This window comes from Eleutherodactylus coqui, chromosome 5 (genome assembly GCF_035609145.1).
Source record: "Eleutherodactylus coqui strain aEleCoq1 chromosome 5, aEleCoq1.hap1, whole genome shotgun sequence".
Taxonomy (NCBI): domain Eukaryota; kingdom Metazoa; phylum Chordata; class Amphibia; order Anura; family Eleutherodactylidae; genus Eleutherodactylus; species Eleutherodactylus coqui.
In genome coordinates this window covers 186906844-186934736 of record NC_089841.1, presented here as the reverse complement: position 1 = coordinate 186934736, position 27893 = coordinate 186906844, and the positions used below count along the sequence as shown (strand labels likewise).

Genomic DNA, 27893 nt, shown 5'->3' with positions numbered 1-27893 from the left:
ATGTAAATACATATCTGTTTTCAGTAACATTCTCATTATCTCCTCTCACAATTCCTAATCGAACCAAACCCTTTTCCATTATTTGCTTGAACCATTGCAGACTGCTGAATGCAGCGTCAGTGTATTCACAGCTCATAGCAGCTGTATGTCCTTGGTATGCAGTGAGTATGGGAGGTGTTTGTTTTACTTCTTCTTTACATGTCCCATCTGTAAGAACATGGAAAACACGTCATCATCTTTCATACAGAATATATTAGAGCTATACAAGAATATAGTGAAGGTAACTTACATCGGAGACATATAATAATGATGAGAATCTAATGACTTAGTAGCATAGTTCTCCCTTCTTATAGTAATGTCTGATGGAGCGCAGTCACAGCACCGTCTCTACAGAACACGAGCAGAACATGTAGTGAGTATTGTATCAGCTGAATCAACCTAAAAAGCACAGAAGACGAACCAAAACATTTTCATGTTTCCTGCACTTCCTGGGTGATTTTACTTTCAGCTTTCTTCTATCTGCAGACATGTTACATATACTTTATATAGCAACCTGATATAAACTGGCATTAGATGATCATTTAAAGTGATTTGTTAGTATACTGTATGTCGCAGGTTAAAGTTACGGTAATGGGCAAAAACGCTTGTTTGTTGGCTAATTGCATCTTATATGTATAAATAAAAATTATTTTTTGAAGACAGCGCAGCTCCTCTTGTAAACAGGGAATGTACAGCGAACAATAATGGAAAGGAACGGGGGCACAATAGAGATGAGCGAGCACGCTCGGATAAAGCAGTTCTTCTCGAGTAACGGGCAGCAGGGGGTAGCAGGGGGGAGAGTGAAAGAGACCTCTCTCTCTACAGCTCGCTGCTCACCCCCGCCGCCCCCCCTCCCCCGAGCCTGCTCAGACCAGTAAGCAGATGCTCGCTCGAGAAACTGCTTTGTCCGAGCGTGCTCGCTTATCTCTAGTGCGTAAACCATTATCAGACATAAACAATCATCCATGATACTGTTTGTCTTTCAACAATTACCCAGTATAAAAGACCCTCAAAAACAAGCTTGGACACGCTATATCCTCCACTAATGCATGTTAAAGGGAATGTCTCATCAGAAAATGATCTGCTGTATACATTACGTTTTTATGTTAAACATTTGTTCAACAATTTTTAGTGATTTTTCTTTCCATTTTTTATATCAGGATCAATACATTAAAAAAATCCTAAAATCCTGCAATTCTCACACTAAACCCCAAGGGCTTACTCACACAAGCATATATCGACCGGCGTTTTCACGGCCAGCCAAATACGCTACCATGTTATGCACGGGCTCGGTATATATGCCGTCGGGTGGGGGTGGCAGCTTAGCTTAGCTAAGTTGTCTACCCCTTCCGTCCCCCTCGCCGGCTCACCTTCTCTTTCCTCACCTCCCCTCTGGCTATTAGCAATGGGAGGGGATGGAACGGGGCAAAGCTTGGCTCCGCCCCCTTTCCGCCCCAACCCATTGCAAACAGCCAGAGGGAAGGAGAGAGGAGGAGAAAAGGGAGAAGGAGTTTAGCAGTCACACTGCTAAACTCCCTCCCACCTCCCTTCTCCAGCCGCTGTCATTGGCTCCCATAGGAGTCTATGGCAGCGGCTGTAGTCAGGCCAGGAAGATCTTACCTGCCTGGCATAAAAGCGCCCAGCCAGGTGCTTTTATGCAGTGGGAATGCACCTGTGTGATCTGATGCATTGAAATCCAATGCCTCAGATAGTAGCATATATCGGACGGCCGTGAAAATGCTGGCTGATATACGCTTGTGTTAATAAGCCCTTAGCCTAATAATAGTCTGTCACTTCCTATTTTGTAGGGAAAACTTTTCAACAGTCATCTTATTATGATAACAGGCAGGATTACAATGGAACATAGCATCTATACATAGATAACACAGGGTTACATTATTTACAGTAGGTGATGATCACATCTCACCTCCTACCTTTACCTGCACAGTGATCTCTGCACAGGTCAAAGAAAATGTCTGAAGCAGTCTCCCACTGAAGTTAATGGGTCCCCTCATGCCAATTATGTGAATGGCCCATGTAAAGTCGAATTCTGCAGCAAAGACTAGATGACAGCCCTCATAGTCATGTACAGAAAATAAAAAATGTAACACTCAGAAAATAAAACTATATTAGAAAATGGTAAATGTTTCCATATCCGATTACACATATGAAAAAATAGAGGTGATACATTCCCTTCAAGGGCAACTATCTGCCTGTATGAAAGCACCCTAAATCTCTGTGGAAGAGCTCAGTAGGCGAACATAAAAAATGTAAAATACTTAAAAAAAAACTCTGAAGACCATAAAAATACACAATGCCATTCTTTTAAGAAACCACATGCGGTTTTTAACAATCCATATGGCTTTCAAAAAACAATATACGTCTTTTGATGAGGATTTTAAGTGCAGAACTCCAATTGAAAATCGCAACATAAAATGCCACGTTTGAACGCAGCACAGTTATCTTTAGGGACCTTTCACACAAGACAGAATGCTCCGCAACAGAGTTGTGGAATAAGCCGTCCCTAAGGGCTCTTTCACACTTGCGGTTTTTTTGTGCGTGTTTTTCACGCGTTATTGCTGCGTTTTTTTAACATGAATGTCAATAGGAGTTTCTAATGTCAAGAACGCATCGCACAAAAATTGCAAAACACAAACTTGCAATTTTTGTGCTATGTGTTTCTAACATTAGAAAGTGCCATTGACAGTCACGTTTAAAAAAATGCAGCGATATCGTGTGAAAAAAACGTGCAGGAAAACCGCAAGTGTGCAAGAGCCCTAAATTGCGCACCAAAATCCGCATTGCTAACTACAGATTTTGATGCAAAATTGCAATCAGATTTCTGCTATTTTAATTCTGCACCAAAATTCACACGCTTAGGGCTTATGCTCATGGATGGAGCAGGATACGCCCGCGGATTTACGCCGTGGGAGTACCGCGGTGGTAAACAAAACATGCCCACTGGTGATCGCAGAAAAACGCACTCCATTAATGCTATTACCTCCTGCGGCGTAAATCCACAGACAATAGAAAATGCCGCGATTTATTTCCCGCTGCAGAAAATAAGCTGTAAAATTCTGCGTGTCGGCATTGGCTGGCAGAAAAGCTATTAGGTTCAATAGAATCTAATAGCTGAGTAATTCCGCCTTGGATTTACGCCGCGGGAACCGCGGTACAAATCTGTTTGTGGGCATTCTCCCTAACAGTGCAGATTTGGGGGCTCAATATTCCGCAGGAGGGCGTATTCTGAAACACTGTTGCAGAATATTCCGTCCTGTGTGAAAGGTTCCTCCTAGTCACATGTTAACTCTGATAAGTGCTGTCAGTCAAGGACCCCGTATCCTGCCAAACACAAGTCTGCAGCTCCACCTGCTGTTACTAGAAAGCAGTTTTATTGATTTAAGATTATGTAAAGAGAAACTATCAGAGAGCAAAACATCTCATGACGAAGTGTTCACTTACATGCAATGTGGAAAGGCACGTATATACTTGTGCGCACAAGTGGGTTGATGTCACTTAGAGCTCTTTCATATGGCCATAGGCATTTTTTACGTGTGCCCGCTGGCACGGTTAAAAACATGTGAACGGGTGCACAAATCTAACATTTGTGCACCCGTTCAGATGGCAGGGGCCCAGCACATATATGCCAAGTCCACAATGCTGTTGGGCGGGGGAAGATGGTTTAGCTCTGCTAAGCCGTCTCCCCTTCCCTCTCCCTCGCTGGCTCTCTGCCTCTCTCCTCTCCTTCGGCTGTTTGCAATGGGAGGGGGCGGGATAGGGCGGAGCTAAGCTCCTGCCCTCTACCCCCCCCCTTGTCTAAAGCCAGCAATGGGATGGGATGTAGCTTAGCTTTGGAGTCCATTGTGTAGAGGGTTAATTTAGTTGCTAGGCTATCAAAATACGAATAAATAGTAAGAAAAATAAATGTATGCCTTAGATAGTGAAAGCGGGAACCAGGTGGTCAGGAAATAGTTTGTCTCAGACATCCAAGGTCTGCTTATCTATCCTTCTCCTCGGACTTAGTGTACCCAGGACATTTGTGGTAAAGTAACAAGATGCTCTGTTTCAAGTTTTTCTCTCTACAATAGCTCATTAAGAAGGAATGTATCCTTGCAATTATTTGCTGAACACAAGACTAGCCCTACCTTCCTGGGCAGTGGTCTATGGTCTATTTAATTTGATGTTTTTGCTTCAATAAACCAGAAGCCATTTTGATCACACTCTGTCTGCCTGGTCAGCGTGACTGCTCCGTGCGCTCGTTGATTGCTTATACTAATTTGGACCCAGGCGATATTAGCATTTGGTCTCCCTTGAAGGACCCCCTACAAATGCATTAGATGGTAGCGTATATCAGCCGGCAGTGAAAAAGGCTCTTTATATGCTCTTTTTGCATGTTTTTTTTTTTCACACAATTTTTTTTACCTTTCTTATGTCCCAGTAAAGAACCTGAACCAATAGAAGCTCTAATTGCCATAATAGGTTCTCTGCGAACTTTCTGTGAACACCTTATATGCAACATGTACATTGATCGCATGTAGAGGGTTAAGAGCAAAGATTGATGTTGTCATCGATCTTCGCTGTTGCAGTGGAAGGCAGGCTATCAGCCACAGCTTGCTCCCACTGTAGGATGGCGAGGACTTACTTCTGAGCCAGTGCCATCCACAGAATGTTAGTTTATGTCCTGTAGTGTTAAGGGGTTAGCGCAGTTTTAAATGCATAACAAAAATGCTACATATAATGGCACCCTAAAGGCAAAAAAACTCCATATACATAGAACATGTAAGGTCACATAGTTATCCCAAGAACATAAGCTTTACACATTTCCTACATCAGTGTCTGACTGTTTAAATGATTTATGATATCTAGCAAACAAGCAAGAATGCTGGAAGTGATGTCTGCAAAGAAAGTAAATGGCCCGATAATGGTCCGGAGGACTTATGGAGAGGCCTACATTATGAGGTTTGGAGGGAATGAACAGGTAGTGAAGGGGTTAACTGGAGTGCAGAGGGGAGGATGAAGTGGCAGGGCTCATGGTGGGAAGAATCAATGTAGCAGAGGACAGCCTGTGAAGTGGAGCACTACCATCTAAATCCTCCCTTCTTCTAACAAGCATAGAGATTGACCACATTTTGGAGCAGCTTTGCATTGCTACCAGCATCCAAGGTAAAGGCTGGCTGCTACGGTAGGTGGCAGGGGCATTATCGTGGAGGCATGCAGGCGAGGCCTACCTCAGCCTGTTTTTCACTGCAACAACTTCACTGGTTTCTGGTCTTGAATTTGATGGTGCAGTGGCCTTTTCCCAGCAGTCGGTTGTCCCTTCCCATCAGATGATCCTCCCCAGTGGGCCCATGATGTGCAATCTGCTTCCTCCATAATGATACTCAGATGGGGGCAGGGCTGTTATGCCTCCCAGAATGGCAAACTTGCAGCTAGATCAGCTGGCATGAATAGAGCAATATGCAAATCGTTTTCTGGATTCCAAATCTCGGACTGGTGAGCTCACAACTCCTGGTGAGTATGGCTCCATGTTTGTTTGTGTCCTTCGTTTGTCCAGAATTCTCAGCTGGGGAGCAGGTTAGGTCAGGTTTTGTGTAGGGATCACTGGAATGAAATTGAGGTACTCCCTCCATGGGAGAAGTGAGGCAGAAGGAAATGAAAGTGTTAGGAGTAGAACTGGCCTTTTATGCTCTGCACCATCTACAAAGCAGTGGTAGAGCAGAAAGTTTAAATGGTACCTTAGAAACCACGACTTAGAAGGCCATGGCAGAGCTCAATAGACCATGGACCGAGTGCCTACCCTTGGTACTGTTCTCCGTAAGGTACTCAGCTGACAGAATAGGCCTCAGCCCATATGAGGTACTTTTTGGGTCGGCCCCAAGATTAGGATTGTATTTATCGCGATAACTCCAGATGCAGCCTGGTAGCCTGACAAAGTGTGTTATTGCTCTTACAAAGCACTTAACTAATGTATATTCTCGAGTGTTTGCTTCCTTACAATAAACCAGAAGGGTATGGGGGCTCAAGTGGAATACCCCTGAGTTCAAATACATATATTCATGCATAAAGCTTCTCATTATAACCAATCTGGAGCAAACCAATGAAATCCTCAGGAATATGATTTATTCCCATAACAAGGGTGTGGAAAGAGATGGCTTGCGGGAATTACTTACGTATTAGGCCGCCTGCAGACGAGCGGGTCGGATCCGGCAGCGAGAACTCTCGCTGCGCGATCCGACCCGAGCGCCTGCAGGGACGAGCGCGTACTCACCCGCGCCTGGCGGCCCCGGCTCTTTCGTGTGTCGGCTGCCGCGCAGGCGGCGCATGCGCAGACCGGAGCCGGCGGCCGGGTGAGTGCATGCCCCGCAGAAAATTAGGACATGCCGCGGTTTGTTTGCCGCGCAAGATTTCGCGCAGCCAAACCGCGGCCGTCTGCATAGGAGTGCGTATTTTAATGCACTCCTATGCAAACTTTTAGCGGCGGAAATCCCGCGGGAAATCCCGCGGCGGGATTTCCGCTCGTGTGCAGGCGGCCATAGAAACATGGGATGGGAAACCAAATTTTGGTATCTGCATGGGTGGCACCTTGCAGAATTTTGGAAGAAAAGCTTGAATTGGGTCCTTCTCCGTCGAGGGAGGTGAAGCAATCTGACATGGCTTTAGTGGTTCAGACGGAAAAAGAAGGTGACGGTATTCATTTGGATGATAAAGCTAAAGGGGAAGTCTACATTTCTTTTAAGGGCCCCCTAGGTGTACACCTAAAAGAAGGAGGTAAAAGAAAAAAATTGTCAAGATGAGTATGTAGAAATTTTCTCCCTCCTCCCTTTGGAAAAATGTAATGTGGACAAAGGAAAGAGGGATGAGAGTAAAAAGGAGGAGGAAGAGGAGCAGAGATGATCCTGCAAACCTTTGCGAACTGGCTATAGGTGCTCCCTGTATACCCAGAGAGTATTCAGCTACTTGGGTGTTATTGGGATGAATGTTATTTCTGTGTTTACTGATGGGTTCCATTTCCTTTTCCATTTTGAGTCTTTTTTAATTGATGAAGCCCCAAGGGGTTGGGTTTCCAGGGGGGTTGGGTTCAGTCAGATATGTCTTTTTAATTACTGGAGTGACTTAGGTAAGTGATGTTTTCAGTCTGTATTTCACGTTTTCCTTGGAATTTCTTTGGTGCATTGAGATTAAGGGAATTTGTAGCCCCTACAACTGTGAGGCTAGGATGTAATGGTTTGTGCTGACAGAATTGAGTTGTGGGTTCAATGCTTGAAGACGGATCAGTTGGGGAGGGGGAAAAGTTAGAATAAGGGGATTCCAGGTCGGGGATGTGTCACTTATCCTGCTTGTCCGCTTGTCAACCTTGCAGGTGGGCCATAGCTAGTAATTTTTGTTGGGAATGAGGATGGTTCCTTCCTTTCCAGGTATTAGTTGACAGTGTTTTTTAGGAAAACTCCTAAAAAAACCTCAGATTTGAGACTAGATGGATTCCATTATGCTAAGCATTCCTTTCGCATTGGAGCGGCCACCAAAGCGGCAGTTTGGGGTTTAAGCTCGGGGTTAGTTAGAAAAATTGATAGGTAGGAGCCCCGGCGTTATAGATCTTATGTTTACTCTTAAACACTGGAAGGAATTTCATAGGTGGGTAGTGTATTTATTTTGTTCACTCTACTCTTTAAGGTTTTCTATGGATATTTAAGTTATTCTGTTGTGTTAAATTATTTTCAAAAAGTTGAACCATCTGGCAACATCACCGAATAACCTATTGTGGCTCAGTGGGTAGTACTGTTGCTTTACAGCTGTAGGTTTAATTCTGACTAAGGCCAACATCTGCATGAAGTTTGCATGCTTTCCCCTATGTTTGCATAGGTTTCCTCTGGGTACTCAGTTTTCCTCCCACACTCCAAAAACATACTAATAGGTGAATATAGATTGTAAGCCCCCATGGGGACAGGGCCCAATATAAGTGATGACAGTCTGTGTACTGTTCTGTGGAGTATGTATGTGCTATATAAATTAGTATAAAATATCTACATTGTAGTACAAAATCATATATTGGAAAAAAATTAATTTACAGCAATGGGTGTACAAATTATAGTGCCCCAAAGGAAAACATTGAACTGAGGCCCCTCCATAAACAAATATACATATTCAAGGCAGAATATCTACAATGCAGCAGGTTTAGATACAGCACCTCAGCTCTAAGGTACCTCAAAATAAAGCAGTCACCATATCATAGTCAGATACCAATCCCCGCTCTGTCCGTCCCCAACTCCCACCGCACTCAAATCTCCCCTTTCTGATCCTCTGTAGATGGTATGTAACGAGTGGCTCTACTGCCTCTTCCCCGTGGATACAAAGCTGTGGCCTGCCAAACCTTGCTCAAGGCCCGCTATTAACAACTGTGTCAATCAGTCCATTGCTTATCTGTCATGTGATGCCAGTGCTCCTTCCCGGGTGAGCTGTTACCCGTATTGAATAAAAGAGTCCATAGTCAAATGTTAGTTTTAATCCGGAGGGACACGGTTTTCTTTACTAACTAATTTTTCAAGTACAAAAACACTTTAACAGTCTTTAGACAAAACACTCCTTGTATATTTTCACTCCCGACATTCAGACATCATGAGTCTCAGTTATCCGATGGACATTCTCCAGGGTTACACTCCTGACATGGAGAGGAACACATACAACTCATTCTTGCATTGCTTGCTCTGTCTTTCCTTTGTTTGTTACAGCACACTCTGTAAATTCTTGCCTTACACTCAACTTGTCCCTTGATCCACTAGATTAGTAGGGAATGTGTGACCACGACCTCTCTGCATCTACCCTAGACTCCACCTCCTAGCTTGTCTAACCCTTCAATCACAACTCACACCACAAGTTAGAGGAGACAGATTAACCACCACAAAGATTAGCACCAACACAGCACCAACACAGAACACAGACAGACAAATACATGTACAGACAAACAAAAGACAGACTACAGGAGATGGGCAACCACCACTCAAAGATAACCCACTCTGGGCCACTACACTTCCATAGCCTTGGGTCCCCACTCCATGATCCACTTGATTCCTACTTCTGTGGTCCCCCCAAAGCACTGGGGTCCCTCCATTGCATCTCCCATTTCCTTCTAAAAGTGGAGCAGCAGTACAGGCTCCTCCTCCCTCTCCTTCCTGCCCTCAGTGTAGTACTGTGGAGAGATGGGAAGGAGCAGCCTGCACTGACTGGGACAGCAGTATTCCCAGCAGCTGGAAGTTAAGTGAGACCGTGCTGCTGAATGTTCAGGGAAAGAGGGAATCCCTCCTTTCCCACAATCCCCATAGTAGTCGTGTGGTCTACCTACATTGGCGGCATGCCACTGTTCAGAGTGTCTGTTTTATTTTAATTTTCAGCTCCTCCTAATGTTGAAAGAGGCATACTGTGAGGTAAAGGATACAGTCCGCTGCTCAGTGCAAATGAACTACAAATACCATGGTGCGCTTGCTATTTCACAGCTCCTCCCGCCTCTACCCAGCTGCTGTCTACAATAGTATTATAAAATACTTGCTATTTATGTCATTGATGGCATGATCTTGGGGTGTTTCATCACTTTGTCTATTTATTTGTGCATATATTAAATGTCAGTATTTGCTAGACTTTTCTCTTTAAGAGACCCCCTTCCGCTCCAAATCAAAGATAATGTTCTGCACAATTTTCGGTGGTCGTCTAAAAGAGGCTCCACTGTATTTCCTCATGTATGCAACTTGGTATTGATACTGTGTATGTATTTGGTGAGTATGTGCAATATATCTGCTTATATATATTTAGTGTATATATATGTAAGTAAATAATTGTGTATATATGCTTGTACATAGTCAGTGTATGGTATGTGCTTATATAAGACATGCGGACTGCTGTTATTTGTTAGCCAGGGCTTGTTTTTAGCTCCAACCTGGCTCCGAACATTAGTGGCCATTGTTGTGCCACTGCCTGGGCCCACAGAGATCTCAACTTGGGGGCTAAATTATTACAAAATCACAAGAGTTATCATTGCCCCTCTGTACTGAATGTTAGTTAATGGGTAACATCCATTGCTAACATCACTCATGGGTAACTGACATTGTAGTACCATATCATGTAAGAAGGAAATCGGTGCAGCAGTTATGTGACAGGTGAGCCCTGGGGTTTATTCACTGTGTCCTCCACTGCACAGAAGTTGACACCGCTGTCAGTGACTTCCACATTGTCCTTCTTCAGGTTTGAAGCTGTTTTGTCCTTATGGTGTATCACTGAAAATCCTTTGTTGGTCTTCTGCATCAGGTCATTGACCAGCATCAATGGCTCTTTCCCCGGATACTGCACATACCAAAATACGTAAGCGATGCCAGATACTTTGTAGGTACATTCCAAGAGTATAGGCTGCCCAGAGGGGACATTCTGCCAGGCCCATGTCTGGTTTACAGTTTGTCCATCACCTTTACCTGTGGATAGAAGACAGTATGAATAAGCAACATATATTATATTTTTATTATGTTATATGATATATCATATTGCTTTATATTATATATATTGATTACCTATAAGGAACGTCCCAGAGGTAAAGATGATGATTGTGAGGTACATGGCTCTACTTGTGTATATACCAGAGTAGAAGAAAGAAATGAGAGCGAGTTCTTGTCTCCTGATTCTGTCACTTCCTCAACAAATGAAGATGTGCCTGAACATATCAAAGATCTCACCTCTCAGCATTTACCCAGAGCTCATTGTTAGGCAGCTGTCAAATCTGTCAGTGGTTGTTATTTTTATGACAGGATATGAGTAGAGGATATTGTGCGCTATACAGGGGCAAACACAGGGTGTCATCCACCCCCCCCTTCTTTCTCCTCTACCCTGAATAACCTCACTTAAACAACTATCTACATGTAGTGGAAGACCACATTTTCTTGCTTATTTGGGTAAAAGTAAAGTGGTCCATGGAACTGAATGACTATAATTCACTTCAAGCAACTATCCACTGAGTATTGTTTGGGTTTCTCTCAAGTAAACATTTCAAAGTTAACAGCATTAATGTCTCTGCTTTTATTTCAAGGTGTGGTCTCCACAAGATTGTTGGGGACCGCTTGAGCATTAGTCGATTAGTCGTAGAGCCCTGACTAGGAAGGAATACCTGTGAATGTGTGTTAGAGAATATATATAATTGTGTAGCAAAGCCGACTCCATCTTTATATTTCTTTATATGATCAAAACTGTATATGAAGCTTTAAGAAAGCTGGGCACAGATATTTTATATAAAGTGGTTTCTAGATACTGGCGTAGTCTAGCATAGCTGCTTTAGACATTTATCTAGATGACACAGACAGTGGAAACACCCTTGATGAGAAATGATTGATGTCATTGTGGGTGCGCTGGAACAGCAAAAATAAGATGACAAAGCAGAACTAATGTTCTATAAACATGTTTTTGTAAAAAAGATTACACCCTTGTTTCCTTATTGGGTATATAGGCACACCTTTGATTTTAAATTATAAAGCTTTGCTGTATGATAAAACAAATTGGAGATCATTCTGGTTACACCAAACTGAGTGTGACGTGTCATGATTTCCAGAGCAGCTGCTATCTTTTTATTATAAACTTGACACAAGCAAGGTGTGCCTGTTTTGCAGACTTGCTTCGTCATCATGGGCGTACACTTACATCCTGTGAATGGTGCGGCTTCAGAAGCTGGGCCCATGCCCTCCACAAAAGAGTCTGGATGTGAGAACATTGATCCTTCCTTGTAACCCCTTATATGGTGCAATCAATCTTCATCGCAGCATGTAAATGGTTTACAGATGAAGGGTGCTCCCTATGTGATCACGACACGTAATCGAGGAGGGCCGATGGGTTTCCATGGCAACCATACACCCGTCATTGGTGTCTGGGACCACTATAATAATCAAAAGTAATAGTCAAATATCTAGAAATCAAGGAGATAGACCAAACCAGAAAGCACACATTCAGACAGACCAAAAGAACCTAAATGCTCAGACACCCTATATAGGGAAAAGATGCCCGATATACCCAGGGGTGATAGATCATAAGAGGAGAAAGTCTTTATATGAGGCAAACTGGCCCTTAATAGTATGGTCATGAATGTGCACAAACCCTTCAGGCTGTGAGAACAATATGTGGCTGACATGATGGGTAAGTCAGAGGCCACAAATTGTAATACCAGGTAAGTTGACATGTCTCCATATTCTCTAAAACATTCTCATATTAACGCTATGGATTAGTTCATTTATTATTGCAGAGCTGAACACTTCTGTGGTTGGATTAATATTGTAGCTTATTATGTTGGAGCAGGATGTATCTGAATGCTGGTTGCAGATTGGTCCACATATTTTGATCAAACCTTTGAAGAACCTTGCCCTTTAAGGAAGTTGGGAAATTGTTTCAGGTACTAAATGTATTTGAGTGCTGAGGCATGACATGTGTTTTTGCTAATTATGGTGGGCTGGGGTTGGGGTGCAGACAATGGTTTGGGATATTTTGCATTGATATTTTTATAATATTTGCAAAACCTCTTGAGCTACTTTTTCTCATTTCTCAACACTGGTAAATAGCTGACCGGTGGTACCACTGTGCAGGTAGTATGCAGAGGCAATTTAGAGCAATTTAGGAATACCATTTGCTTTACTTTCTATGAGTGCTTGGGCAGGCAACACAGGATTAGGTGTGACCAAAACTTAGGAGGTGTGACCAAGATAATGAGTTGATGTACATCTATTGTAGATGCTTCTATTGTATATGCCCCAAAAGGATACCAATAAAAGTTAAAAACAAGCAGTTTGATCACTGATAGACTTTGATATCCGGAATAATTATTACAATCCATGGATTTATAATTTTGCTCACTGATCTCCCTGATAGATTGTTGACATCATCATTGGAGGATCTGATTTCTATGAAAAACATTGAAAAGGTGCAATATGCTGTGCTATTTAGCCTGTGAAATCCTAGTTGGCTGGCTGAAAACCAAATGGACTCTATTATAGTTGATGGGGTCAGTTCTGCACCGTTTTGATCCATCATAATACGGATTCATTAGGCCAATGGTCACCATTATTCTGTTTCCCAAATATAGCTAGTAAACAGGAATCTCTTGTACTAGTGTGAACTAGCCCTAAGTCTGATATGATGGATGTACAGGATCAGTTCCAACATGTTTCAGAAGCGGAAGTTCCCTCCATAAGCTTTAAGCTCCTATAGCTTGCCTTATTTTGTGGTACCGATAAAAAGCTACAGCTCATCATGCAAAAAAGAAGCCTTTATGCAGCTCCAACAATAGGAAAAAAAAAAGGTTGTGGATGTCAGAATGTGGTAACATAAACCTAATTTTATATGTATTAAGTCACCCACATGCAGGGCTTAATAGGCATAAATCCATGACAGGGCTAGGAGCCTTCACTAGACCCCAGGGTGCCATATTATCCCTTTGGTAATCAATCCAGAATTGCAGCTTAGCTGATGGGGGCGATGAAGGGATTCCTTCTGTCTAACAGCTTAGATGCAGCAATCCACATAGACCGCTGCACCTAAGTTTTTAAACAACCGTGAACAGAGCAACCTTCAATCATGACCATTGTCAGCAAGTGTCAGCTGCTAACACTTGAGCCCACTCCACACCCCTTCCCCAGCGACGGAGGGTGTACATGTAAGCATACATTTTGGCTGATGTATCAGGTGGCAGACACTGCAGGTTATTATACATCCTGCCCATGTACCTAGTACAGTGTGGCGCTGAACACACAGTAATACATCGCAGTGTCAGACATCCTTAAGTTGCTGATATTCAGGCGGAATTTTCTGTTTGTCTTGTCAAAGAAAGGAAACATGCGACCTCTGTATTCTTCTTCCAGATCTGAGTCCACAAAAGCACTGAGTAATAGCTTAATTGTCTGACCTGGTTTCTGTATGTACCAAAACATAGTAGTAGCTACCTGATCATAGCTACAGCCTAGTGTGACCTCCCCTCCTTCACAGATTAATGCATTCAGGGGCGACTGGGTGACGGTCTGGCCAAAAGTACAATCTGAAAGAAAGATTGTAGAAATAGTTATAGCAAACACATCTGTAAATGTAATAAAGAGCAAATATAACTTCTGGTATCAATATAATCAAAAGACAAAATGAGTCCTTTAAATGTTGAAAGTGGAACATGTTGACTGGACATCCAAAGACAATATATAGAACCTTACATAATAAAGATGCTACAAGAAGAGGATAAAGGAAGGCTGAACTGGACATGTTTGTTGGAGTCTCGGGGAGCAATGAAGAAGCCCAGAGAATCTACAGTATGAAAGGCTCTGACTGCAGGAAGTTTATGGGGGAGGGGATTATGTGCAAAACTAGTCATCCAATGGCAGAAGATTCTACCTATAAAAGTGTCACTGGGAAATCTGTCCCCTCCAGCCTGCTATTCATCAGTCCAATATCTTCCTGTAAAGGATTTTATATTGTAAACCTGAAACACTAAATCAGTTCATACAAGTGAAGATATCACTATGGAATTCATATTCTTTTAACTTCAAAATTGCAGACTTGATCTAATTAACAGATTAAATTGTATCTCCGTTTTGGGAAATCTTTGATCATGAGCTGCTGGAGGATCCCGACAAATCACAAGAATAAATCACTGTGCTTTCCGAACTTCTAGCTTGGAGATCTCCACATATATGTACGTGCAATACAGTCTCATTCACGTCTATAGGAATGTATTAAACATTTGGGTGCACTAATAGTAAGAAGTAATTAGGACAATTAATATATGCATGCAGTTAACATGCAAGTCATAAACACATTTTGCTACTCATGTATAGGTGATATAAAACCAGTTAGGAAAGAGTCCCTAAATAAATGTAATATATGTATGCTGCTGCCATCCTGTGGTACAAATATGGAATTGTGTGAAATTGTGTATGATTAATCACTATTGGAAAAACATTTCTAAGATTCTTAATTAACCCCTTAGTGACGAAGCCTGTTTGCGCCTTAGTGATGGAGCCAAATTTTGAAAATCTGACATGTGTCACTTAACATAGCATAACTCCATAAAGGCTTTGCATATCCCAGTGATTCTGACATTGTTTTTTCGCCACATGTTGTGCTTCATTTAGATGGAAAAAATAGACTGATAGAATTTAAGAATATTTATTAAAAGTGCCAATATTGGGAAAAGTTAGAAAAAATTGTCATTTTTGCTAAGGTATATATTTCCATCAGTTTACTTTATTCTGGACGCACATTTGAAAAACGTTCTTGTTTTTTTTTAACCATTTAGGAGATGTATAAATTTAACTTTACTTTTCAGCATTTTGAGGAACACTTTGTTTTCCTGCACCAAGCCAAGATTGCAAAGGCTCATAGGTGTCAGAATGATAGATACCCCCACAAATGACCCCAATTTAAAAACTACCTCCCCTTAATGTATTCACTGAGGGGGTTCAGGAGTATTTTGAACCCACAGTTTTTTTTCAGGAGTTAATGCAATTTAGAAGAGAAAAAATAAAAATTTACATTTTTGAAAATATGTCATTTTAAAGACATTTTTTTTCTATAGTGCACATGAGAATAAGGAGTGACACCCCAAAATGGATACCCTTGTTTGTCCTATTTTCAGAAATATACCCATTGTGGCCCTAATCTTATGCCTGGATGCACAACGGGTCCCTAAATTAAAGGAGTAGTCGGTGGCTTTCCGAACAGAAATTTAGCTTGAAGGCTTTTCATGCCCCATTGCCCACTTGTAGAGCTGTTGAGCGACCAAAACCATAGAAAACCCCCACAAATGACCCCATTTTGAAAACTAGACCCTTTAACGAATTGATCTAGGGGTGTACTGCCCATTTTGACCCCACAGTTTTTGAATGAATTCAAGCAAAGCAAAAGGAAAAATTATGAGTTTCGTTTTTTGGCAATTCTGTCATATTAAAAACAGCTTTTTTTGTATAGCACACACATGAATGAAGACTTACACCCCAAAATGGATACCCCTGTTTCTCCCGTGTTCAGAGACATACTCAATGTGGCCCTAATCTTATGTCTGGATGCACAATGGGCCCAAAAAGAAAGGAGTAATCGGTGGTTTTCAGAACAGACATTTTGCATGAAGGTGATTTAAGCCCCATTGCCCACTTGTAGAGCCCTTGAGCGGCCAAAACCGTAGAGAACTCCCACAAATGACCCCATTTTGAAAACTAGACCCCTTAATGAATTCATCTAGGGGTCTACTGCGAATTTTCACCATGCAATTTTTGAATAAATCTAAGCAAAGCAGTAGGAAAAAAAGTACGATTTTCATTTTTTTGGCAATTGTGTCAATTTAAAAACTGTTTATTTTGTACAACACACATATGAATGAAGACTTGCACCCCAAAATGGATACCCCTGTTTGTGCCGTATTCAGAAACATACCCATAGTGGCCCTAATCTACTTACAGGACACATGGCAAGGCCTATAATGGTAGGAACACAGGTTGGATTTCAGGGTACAACTGAATAAATTCCAGGCCCCATTGCCCACTTATGGAGCCCTTGAGCGGCCAAAACTATAAAGAACCCCCACAAATGACCCCCTACAAACCCCCACAGATGAAATGTAAGCATTTAAAACTTTTTTTTTTTTTACTCCTTCAAACTCTTTTTTTACACTTTTTTAAAAACTCTTTTTACACTTTCAATGATAACTGTTATCCATTGACAGCCAGGAGCAGAAGGATTTTAAATTTCCTGGGTCCAGAACCCGTTTGTGTACGCACCCGGTGATTGACATCGGGCGCGCATGCGCAGAAGGGGACTCAGGTCCCGGAAGACCAGGACACCTCTGAGGACCGTGGGTGAGTATTTTCACCTCCCCTCATGGGTCCGATCCATGAGGGGAGGTGAAATTAACTTTATTTTTACTTTTTTAAAAACTTTTTCACGATTGCCGCTATCCACTGGATAGCGGCGATTGCGGGCCCGGGGATCGCTCGTCGCGATCCCCGGGGACATCTGCTGGTTCCCGGCTACCTTCAGGAGCCTTCAGGTGCCCGCAGCCCAGAATGACAGCTCCATGCTGTCGGCTACCTGCAGGCACCGACAGCATGGAGCTGTTACATCCAGAGCCTGAGGGGCATTAATCCTAAGAGGACCCATAATTCTACGTCCTCTAGGAATAAAGCCCACTCAGGCAGGATGTAGTTTCCCGATGGGGCTGTCACTAAGGGGTTAAATACTTTTCTGTTCACCTTTGGCCAGTTTTAAGATAAACTGTTTTCCAAGTGATATTTTTTAACTTATGTTCTTGTTTGCCTGTGAACATTTCCAAAGGAGACTATAGGGATACATAATTAGAACATTCTTATGATTTGCATTATTATCTGCATTGCTGTTTTGCCCTGTGAGTAAATACTAGTAATTATTATGAAATTATAGTACCAGTGTTTCTGGTGGCGCAATACGCCACACAGCTTTGCTACGTGCATGTCACAAACACAGGTGTGGTACATGGGCGTGTGACAGACACATAAGGCTGTGCTACATGCCATGCGCCTGACAGACACAGCTCTGCTACATGACATGCCCGTCACAGACACAGCTTTGGTACATGACATGTGCATGGTACTAACACAGCTCTGCTACATTATATGCGCGTGACAGACACAGCTGTGCCACAGTACATGCGCATGTTGCAAACTCAGCTCTAAAACATGACATACATCAAGGCTGACTATACACTTTACACGCACAGCACATTAGACAAACAGCCACTCGCAGCTCCACTACATTTATGCAGACTGCACACATGACACACACAGCTCCTGGAATACAGTGATATGCCCCTGGTCATGTTATCCCTGACTCCACCCACACAGGTGATCACATGATGGGGACATCATCACAGGTCCTGGTAGTTCTGATGGCTTATCCAGTATACAGTACTACCAAACTCCAGAAAGGCTCCTCCCACAGCAGTGACGTCACCACAGATCCTTCAGCCTGCCGGATCTCTGTGGTGACGGGAGGTCAGTGTCTCCTGTCAGGACCGCTGAGTTTTGCCTGACATAATAATGGCTTAGTTGTATTCTCAGTGTGTTAGGACCTGCCATAACGGCGCCAGGGGGTGGAGCTACGACGATGCCAGGGATTGGGCTATGATATCGCCAGGGGCGGGGCTTTGACATCACCAGGGCTAGGGCTATGGCATTGCTAGGGAGCCGAGCTGTAAGACTCATTCACTCACATACAAACAGACAAGTGGGTGTTAGTAGTTTGAGAGCAGAAGTGAATTTGTTATTATATCCATGTGCTACTCAGATACCCCCCCCCCCAAAAAAAAAAAAAAAAAAAAAGAAAAATAATTACACTTTCATGGTACATTGTATTATGCGTCCCTAGAAATCCCTGACTTGGGAATATCTGACCTACACAGGTCCCAAACCATAACAACCTGTTACCCAATTCCCAATGCAAAGCTTTTGTTTACTCATATGAGGGTTCTTCTTTTCATTTATCAGTGTTAGTGAGTGGCACAGGCATGAGGGTTGCATGTGTCCTTATCAGGGCAGGCCATCCACTAGGAGGCAGGGGTTGTCACCCCCTCGTTCCCTTTCAGGAAAGTCTCCCTCCTTTGTTATTTTCCTCATACTTCAGGGGTTCCTAGTAGTGTGGTGTGAAAATTGCCAAGTGGGTGTTTTTCTTTACAGTTATTGCATACTTGAAGCAGACCTGACAGCATCTGAGTGTGCACAAGAACTTATACGGTACTTACCATTTGTAATTTTCTGTAAGTGTTTTTTTCCCTTTTGTTGTTATTATTTAATGTACCATAGAATGTACTGAAAAACTTCTTAAAAATTCTAAGTGGAGTCAAATAGAAAAAAAAATGCAATGCCACCATCTTTGGGGAAGGGGGGGTTCTTTTCTCTACTTGTACAAGCTGCAGAAAAATAGCAATATAACTTTATTCTATGGGTCAGTACGTTACCTTTGCTGTACTACTTTTAAAAAATAAAATATCTTTGGAAAAAATAAATCTATTTTCTGACAGCCATAACTTTTTTATTTTTCCATTTTTGTGGGATGTAATCTAGTTTCTATTGGTACCATTTTGGAGTACATGCAATGTTTTGATTACGTTTTATTACATTTTTTTTTGGAGACTGGGTGACCAAAAAAGTGCAGTTTTTTTTATTTTTTTGTAGCGTTTACCGTGCGGGGTAAATAATGTGTTATTTTGATAGATCGAACCTTTATGGACAGTGATACGAAATATGTTTTTTGCTTTTTTATTTACATTTTTTTAAATGATAAATATGGGAAAAGGAGTGGGTTTAAACTTTTATTACCTTTTATTAACTAATAAAACTTTTTTAGACTGATTTTCACATATTTTCACAGGGGACATAAACTTGCAATGATTTGATCACTCCTGCAGTATGATGTAATACCATAGTATTACATTATCCGCGATCTGACGGGCAATCAAGGCACGTCACAGGCTTGGCAATTTGCAATGGCAACCCTGGGGAATTTCAGAAGGCTGTCATGGCAACTGAACTGAACCCAACAATCTCATGGCATTGGGTCATTCGGGACCCTTGAACACTGATCAAGGTATTTAAGTACCACTGTCAGAATTGACAGTGATATCTAAAGGGTTAAAACTGCGATTAGCACCTATTGCGGGTGGGTGTCAGCTGTAAAAAAACAGTCGGGACATGCATTGTATGGAGCAGGATCGTCACCCAATTCCCCTCCATACAAACCCCGAACCTTCAGGATGTAATCCACAAAGTTTTTCAGCAGCACTCAATAAAATCACATCAGGGTGGGACCAAAAAGAGCAGTGATGCACCAGCCGCAGTTGAGGGAGCCCGAACCGTCACTCCCAAGCAACAATACATCAAAGGATAGATCCGCAGCAGTATGCATAAGTGCCAGACATACGTAAAAGAAAGCCTTTATTCCTCCATAGAGATATACAACAACGACGTTTCGATCATGCTATGTGATCTTTCTCAAGCATTGAGAAGGATCACATGGTGTGATCGAATTGTCGTTGTTGTATATCTGTATCGATCAACTTGTTTTATCATTGATTGTTACTTGTTTAGGCAGGAAACCTGCCAATGTAAGAGAATCCACAGGTGCAATATCCACTTGCACGCATGGATTCCCACGGCCATGACGAGGAAAAAAGGTTTTGTTACCTCTCTGGCTCCAGCGCGGATCTCGACTGTGCCGGGCAGATCTTCTTTCTTTAGCACGGCGGATGCATCCCGACATGCCGCAGGCACGGTGCAATTATTATTTTTTTTATATCCTGCTGTCCCGCTGATCCATGGCACAGCCATAATGACAGCTGTGGCTGTGCTGTGGATAGAACGGCTTCCATTGACATCAATGGGAGCCATCCCGCGGGATCCACAGACAAAATGAAGCATGCTGCGATTTTGCAAGCCGGGAATAAATCACATCCACTTGCTTTAAATTGCCTTGCGGATGCTAATGCATCCCTATGGGCTTCTAGAGCTGTGGATCTCCCGTGCAGGAGATGTGCGTGGATTTTATAATTAAAATCTGCCCGTGGACATTGGGCTTTAGGCCGGTGTCACATAGCCGAGAAAATTGTGCAAGATTTGTGCATTGCGAAACACACAAATCTCACACAAATATGAACCCCATTCATTTGAATGGGTTCATACACATGAGCGATGTTTTCCTGCATTACACCGTGATGGGATGCTATATAGGAAACTCATCGCATCATGCTCTATCTAGCTGCAATATAGCCGATTGTCTTAAATGGAGTTAGTGGCAGTAGCGCCGGCCACATTGAAATCAATGGGAGAACTCTATGAACCTCTGCCGGGGCTGTGACAGCCGCGGCAGGGATGAAGGGAATCCCCGCAGTGATGCGAGGCTGTTTTCACATGAAAAACGCCTCCCATTACTGGGACTTTGTAATCAATCTTATTTTATTGAGTACATCTCAAATTGACAATGCAGGTTACAAAACTTCAGGCTGAAAGACCTGGAAGATGCAAAATAAAATGAGACAAGTAGGTCCCTATCAGAAGTTATACATTTAATTATTTGTTAACACAAAATTGCTAATATATTTGTATTATTTAAGTGTAGAAGAGGTCTAGACTTTCCTGCAATATGAGTATTTGGATAAAGCATAAACAAAAAATCAAAACATAAACAAAGAAAGCAATAATGTAACCTGTTAAGGCAGTCACATATAATTGAATCTGTCGTTGTTATTTGGTCAATAAGATAATTATCTGAATTCTCCAAATATGTTTGAGTGATCTCCTGAGGAGGATTAGAGGATGTGGGAATATATGACTTAGGCCGCCTGCACACGGGCGGAAATCCCGCGGCGGTATTTCCCGCGGGATTTCCGCCACTGAAAGTTTGCATAGGAGTGCATTACAATACGCACTCCTATGCAGACGGCCGCGGTTTGGCCACGCAAAATCTCACGCGGCAAACAAACCGCGGCATGTCCTATTTTTGTGCTGGGCACGCACTCACCCGGCCGCCGGCTCCGGTCTGCGCATGCGCCGGCTGCGCCACAGCCGGCACATGAAAGAGTCGGGGCCGCCGGGCGCGGGTGAGTACGCGCTCGTCTCTGCAGGCGCTCGGGTCGGGTCCCGCGGCGAGAATTCTCGCTGCCAGATCCGACCCGCTCGTCTGCAGGCGGCCTTAGTAAATTATATGAGGTGAGGTTCATGGTCAAAAGCTGAGATTCTTTGAAGTGATTTATTCATACCAGGTTTTCCAATTGTTTAAAAATGTGTGTCTTGTACTATTTTCCCAGTTTGTAATTTCTTCAAAGCATCAGAGTTGTGAAACCTTCTCTGCCCATTGGGCTTTCACATGGATGGTGAATTACGGCCTGACATCGCCCTCACCCGTGTGAAAGTAGTCTTAGTGTATTGACTATAAAAAAACAGATTATTGACTGCTTGGCTGCAGTGTAATAAGCTGATGAACATATAGGTATTCGAGGAGTGCTATAGATCCCCGGATCACTATTCTTTAGGCTTCATCTACACAGTTATATTGAATCTGTGCTATAATGATCAATAATAAGTTGCCCATTTAAATTTATGCTCCTCTGTGTACTGTGCATCTGTCTGCATTGCTTGTAGTGGAGAATACAGTGCCATGTAATGCACCATAAGACAAGCCTTTACAGGTGTAAGCTGTATGCTTATTAAATACATTTATTTCTATGCACATTCTGATTATTGTATTTTCACTAAGATGATGGTAGTATATATAGTAAGCACATAATATTCTGTATTTTTTGGTTGTGTTCTGTATTGTGTCTGGTGGTTTCCTGGTTCTTGTACAGGGTGTCAGTGTGTCAGTGTCACTGTGTCATCTACTGCACAGTAATACACAGCTGCGTCTTCCCCTCTCACATTCTTTATATGAAGCTGGGTAGTGAGAGAGCTTCTATTCATTGTCATGGAGTATCTTGGGTGCGCATTAACAGCTGAGTCCACTCCATGAGCGCAAATCTCTGGTCCCAGTCCAGGAATGTGCTTGTACCAGATCAGAAGGCGGTAACCTTTTATTTTGTGAATACATTTCAGGGTGATTTCTTGGTCTTCGATGGCATGAAGATCAGGATCCTGTGACACCTGAGTATCTGACTGCACATCTGGGAAAGACAAAATCATTGCAAACATTTAAATAAATTAATTTAAATAAATGAAATTGAAATGAGAAACACAAATATTACTAAAATATACTGAAGTAGAATTGTCCATCTTAAATTATTATTATTTGTGCTCATTCTATTTAGGATATGAAAAAGCAATATGTATCTACCCATACATTATTTACTACAGTGTAACATTATGTAACCAATTACTACAATGTAGCAAAATGTGATTTAAAACAGTGAAACAAAACCTCCTCACCTGTAATAATAGTAAATAGTAGGAGGGCTGGAAGGATCGTTCTGCTGTTAGTCCGCATCTTGTACTGTGTGTTCTGCACGTTGTATCATCAGGTGTCTGAGGACTGTGAAGAGATGTGACATTCAGCACAGACCACACCTCAGTCCTTCCTGTCACATCACATATGTGGTTAAAGCATTGCTGTCATCAGAATATGCAGCACTATGTAAAGACAACATATTATCACAATATATCCACTGAGTTATTTTACCAAAAGGCAAAACATAAATTGTGGCATTTGTATGACAACATGAAGAAAGAATGCAGCAAACTTACAGTTATTAGTCTGCCGTATTCATAAGCCCCATGCTCCCCATATATCTTCTTACTTGCTCATCAAAAATTCACAGTTGCTTAATTGGTTCATAACAGCTATTATGCAGCAACACAATGGCCTATTTTTATAAAAGAGATTGTAAAGGTTTACAAATATATCTCCCAGAAACAGTGCCACAGGTTGTCAACAGGTTGTGTCTGGTATTGCAAGTCGGCTTTTTTCCCATTTGAAGTAATTTTATTGGGTTTTGGAGGAGTACGGGAGGGCGGGGAGTTAATACATGGAGATATTTGGGAGGATGGTTTGTAAAGGGTATTGTATGCTAGATAGATTAGGGATACAATGACAGCCAAATATTCCATTTGAATATAAAGGAATCAAGTGTTTCACTTAGAATTGCCAGCATTTTTTCATAGATACATTTAGATGAGACCATAAAAGCTATTTCTTCTATGGAAGAAACTTTAGAGATTTTCCAATTACATGCGATTTTTGAGACATGAATGAAGGGGAGCTGCATTTCCAGATACAACCTACAGACAGGTGTGGTGCTATTTTTTGGAATACAGCTGCCATGCTTTTTTATCTTGTATAATACTTTAAAGAGGACCTGTCAGCAGGGTCATGCTGCATGTGGTTTCTGCTGCTGATACAGGGAAAGTGTTAGAGTAGGATCCAGTCTTCAAGAACCCCAACGGTACTTCTTAGGGCTACAACTGACCATGTGCATTACTGTTGTGGCTGGCTGGGAGCAGTAGTGCACCATTTTTTTTTCATCTCTGGCTGTGCAGGCCATTACATTTATAGCGTTCTCAGGCCTCAGTCACACAGGCGCATCGTCACTCGTACACCGGCGCCGATGCGCCCATGTGACTGCAGGAAGGAGACGGACGTACGTGCAGATGGCCATCTCTCTGCAGCGCCGGAGGAAAGAACACATGACTGGCAATGAAGCTGGTCACATGTTCTTTCCTCAGGCGCTGCAGAGAGACGGCCGTCTTTAGGTACGGACGTCTGCTGGTGTCAGTCACACGGGCGCAAGGGCGCCGGTGTACGGGTGCCGATGCGCCCGTGTGACTGAGGCCTTAGTCTGCAGTCTATTATACAGAGTATAGGGAAAGTGTTAGAGTAGGATCCTGTCTTCAAGAACCCCAATGGTCCTTCTTAGGGCTACATCTGACCGTGTACATATTAGTTGTGGCCTGCTGGGAGTTGTAGTACATCCATTTTTGTATTACGCATCTAGGCCTGTTCCCAGCCTTTCAGTAATAGCGTTCTCAGGCTGCAGTGCCGTACAACCAGCTTTCACCGTGAAACTGCACTCAAATATTTCCTAGCCTACTGCAAACGACTTCCGTTATACCGCTCTGTGTCTGCAGTGCATTAGACACAGAGTGTTGGGGCACAGCCACTTCTATAGGGAAAGCTATACACTATACTGATCCTCCGTGCAAAAACCCCAAAGCTCCTTCTTAGGGCTACAGCTGACCGTGTACATTATAGTTGTGGCCTGCTGGGGGTTGTAGTGTATCCATTTTTGTATTACACATCTAGGGCCTAGGCCTGTTCCCAACCTGTCAGCAATAGCGTTCTCAGGCTGCAGTGCTGTACAACCAGCTCTCACCGTGAAACTGCAAATATTTCCTAGCCTACTGCGAACAACTTCATTTATACCGTTCTGTGTCTGCAGTGCATTAGACAGAGGTCTCACAGCTAAACAGTACTGTAATATTTTCTGGGCCACTGCAAAGTATTTCATCTCTGCCGCTGTGCAGAGCGTCTCACAATACCCTTTCTTTGGTGGGGTTGAGATAGCCGCAGTTACCAGCACTATCCACTGGCTTTAGAGTCTTATCCCACTCCACGCAGCCTCTATTATCTACAAGTCTCTGTGAGCGGTAAATTACCCCTAGGTATCAGCGCAAGACAGCGGGTTAATTTTTTAAAGTCACAGCATAGAGCCTCCGCTATCTACAAGTCTCTGTGTGTGGTGAATTAAGCAACAGTTGTCTGTGCTGTACAGTGGGGTAGTGTATTTGGGCCCTGCTCTATTCTTAATCCACCATGATGAGGAGTAGGGGTAAGGGTCAAGGTTGTGGACGCAGACATGGTGAATAGAGATGAGCGAGCACCAAAATGCTCGGGTGCTCGTTACTCGGGACGAAATTATCGCGATGCTCGAGGGTTCGTTTCGAGTAACGAACCCCATTGAAGTCAATGGGCGACCCGAGCATTTTTTGTATATCGCCGATGCTCGCTAAGGTTTTCATTTGTGAAAATCTGGGCAATTCAAGAAAGTGATGGGAACGACACAGCAACGGATAGGGCAGGCGAGGGGCTACATGTTGGGCTGCATCTCAAGTTGCCAGGTCCCGCTATTAAGCCACAATAGCGGCAAGAGTGGGCCCCCCCCTCCCAACAACTTTTACTTCTGAAAAGCCCTCATTAGCAATGCATACCTTAGCTAAGCACCACACTACCTCCAACAAAGCACAATCACTGCCTGCATGACACTCCGCTGCCACTTCTCCTGGGTTACATGCTGCCCAACCCCCTCCCCCCCCCCGCACGACGCGGTGTCCACAGCGCACACCAAAGTGTCCCTGCGCAGCCTTCAGCTGCACTCATACCACACCACCCTCATGTCTATTTATAAGTGCGTCTGCCATGAGGAGGAACCGCAGGCACACACTGCAGAGGGTTGGCACGGCTAGGCAGCGACCCTCTTTAAAAGGGGCGGGGCGATAGCCCACAATGCTGTACAGAAGCAATGAGAAATCCAATCCTGTGCCACCTCCATCAGGAGCTGCACACCTGAGCATAGCAATGGGGAACCTATGTGCCACACACTATTCATTCTGTCAAGGTGTCTGCATGCCCCAGTCAGACCGCGTTTTTTTATAAATAGTCACAGGCAGGTACAACTCTGCAATGGGAATTGCGTGTGCACACACAGCATGGGTGGCTCCCTGGAACCCACCTGCTGTACATAAATGTATCCCATTGCAGTGCCCATCACAGCTGAGGTAACGTCCGATTAAATGCAGGTGGGCTTCGGCCCACACTGCATGCCCCAGTCAGACTGGGGTTCTTTAGAAGTAGACACATGCAGTTACAACTCCCTGTGGACCCACAGCATGGGTGGCTCCCTGGAACCCACCGGCAGTACATAAATTAATCCCATTGCCGTGCCCAACACAGCTGATGTAACGTCAGCTTTAATGCAAGTGGGCAAAAAATTAATTGGATTACACTGTAGGTGAGGGCCCCAAAAAATTGGTGTACCAACAGTACTAATGTACATCAGAAAAATTGCCCATGCCCAACCAAGAGGGCAGGTGAAACCCATTAATCGCTTTGGTTAATGTGGCTTAATTTGTAACTAGGCCTGGAGGCAGCCCAGTTAAAATAAAAATTGGTTCAGGTGAAAGTTTCAACGCTTTAATGAGCATTGAAACGTACAAAAATTGTTTACAAAAATTATATGACTGAGCCTTGTGGGCCTAAGAAAAATTGCCCGTTCGGCGTGATTACGTCAGGTTTCAGGAGGAGGAGCAGGAGGAGGAGGAGGAATATTATACACAGATTGATAAAGCTAAAAGGTCCACATTTTTGATGGTGATAGAGAACAATGCTTCCATCCGCGGGTGCAGCCTACGTATTGTTTAGGAATCGCTGCTGTCCGCTGGTGGAGAAGAGAAGTCTGGAGAAATCCAGGCTTTGTTCATCTTGATGTGTGTAAGCCTGTCGGCACTGTCGGTTGACAGGTGGGTACGCTTATCTGTGATGATTCCCCCAGCCGCACTAAACACCCTCTCTGACAAGACGCTAGCCGCAGGACAAGCAAGCTCATCCAGGGCATACAGCGCGAGTTCAGGCCACGTGTCCAGCTTCGACACCCAGTAGTTGTACGGGCAGAGGCGTCACGGAGGCCGGTCGTGCGATCGACTACGTACTCCCTCACCATCCTTTTACAGTGCTCCCGCCGACTCAGCCTTGACTGGGGAGCGGTGACACAGTCTTGCTTGGGAGCCAGAAAGCTGTCAAAGGCCTTAGAGAGTGTTCCCCTGCCTGTGCTGTACATGCTGCCTGATCTCTGTGCCTCCCCTGCTACCTGGCCCTCGGAACTGCGCCTTTGGCCACTAGCGCTGTCGGATGGGAATTTTACCATCAGTTTGTCCGCCAGGGTCCTGTGGTATAGCATCACTGTCGAACCCCTTTCCTCTTCGGCTATAAGAGTGGAAAGATTCTCCTTATACTGTGGGTCGAGCAGTGTGTACACCCAGTAATCCGTAGTAGCCAGAATGCGTGTAACGCGAGGGTCACGAGAAAGGCATCCTAACATGAAGTCAGCCATGTGTGCCAGGGTACCTGTACGCAACACATGGCTGTCCTCACTAGGAAGATCACTTTCAGGATCCTCCTCCTCCTCCTCAGGCCATACACGCTGAAAGGATGACAGGCAAGCAGCATGGGTACCCTCAGCAGTGGGCCAAGCTGTCTCTTCCCCCTCCTCCTCATCCTCCTCATGCTCCTCCTCCTCCTCCTCAACGCGCTGAGATATAGACAGGAGGGTGCTCTGACTATCCAGCGACATACTG

At 43.5% G+C, this 27893-nt stretch overlaps 1 gene segment (V, D, J or C); it reads right to left on the bottom strand.

The window, feature by feature from the left end:
* Positions 1 to 10173: 10173 nt before the first annotated feature.
* LOC136628903 (T cell receptor alpha variable 3-like) lies at positions 10174 to 20319 on the bottom strand. The segment is given in 2 exon segments: positions 10174 to 10493; positions 20244 to 20319. Coding segments are annotated over 2 exon segments (396 nt in total).
* Positions 20320 to 27893: the final 7574 nt, after the last annotated feature.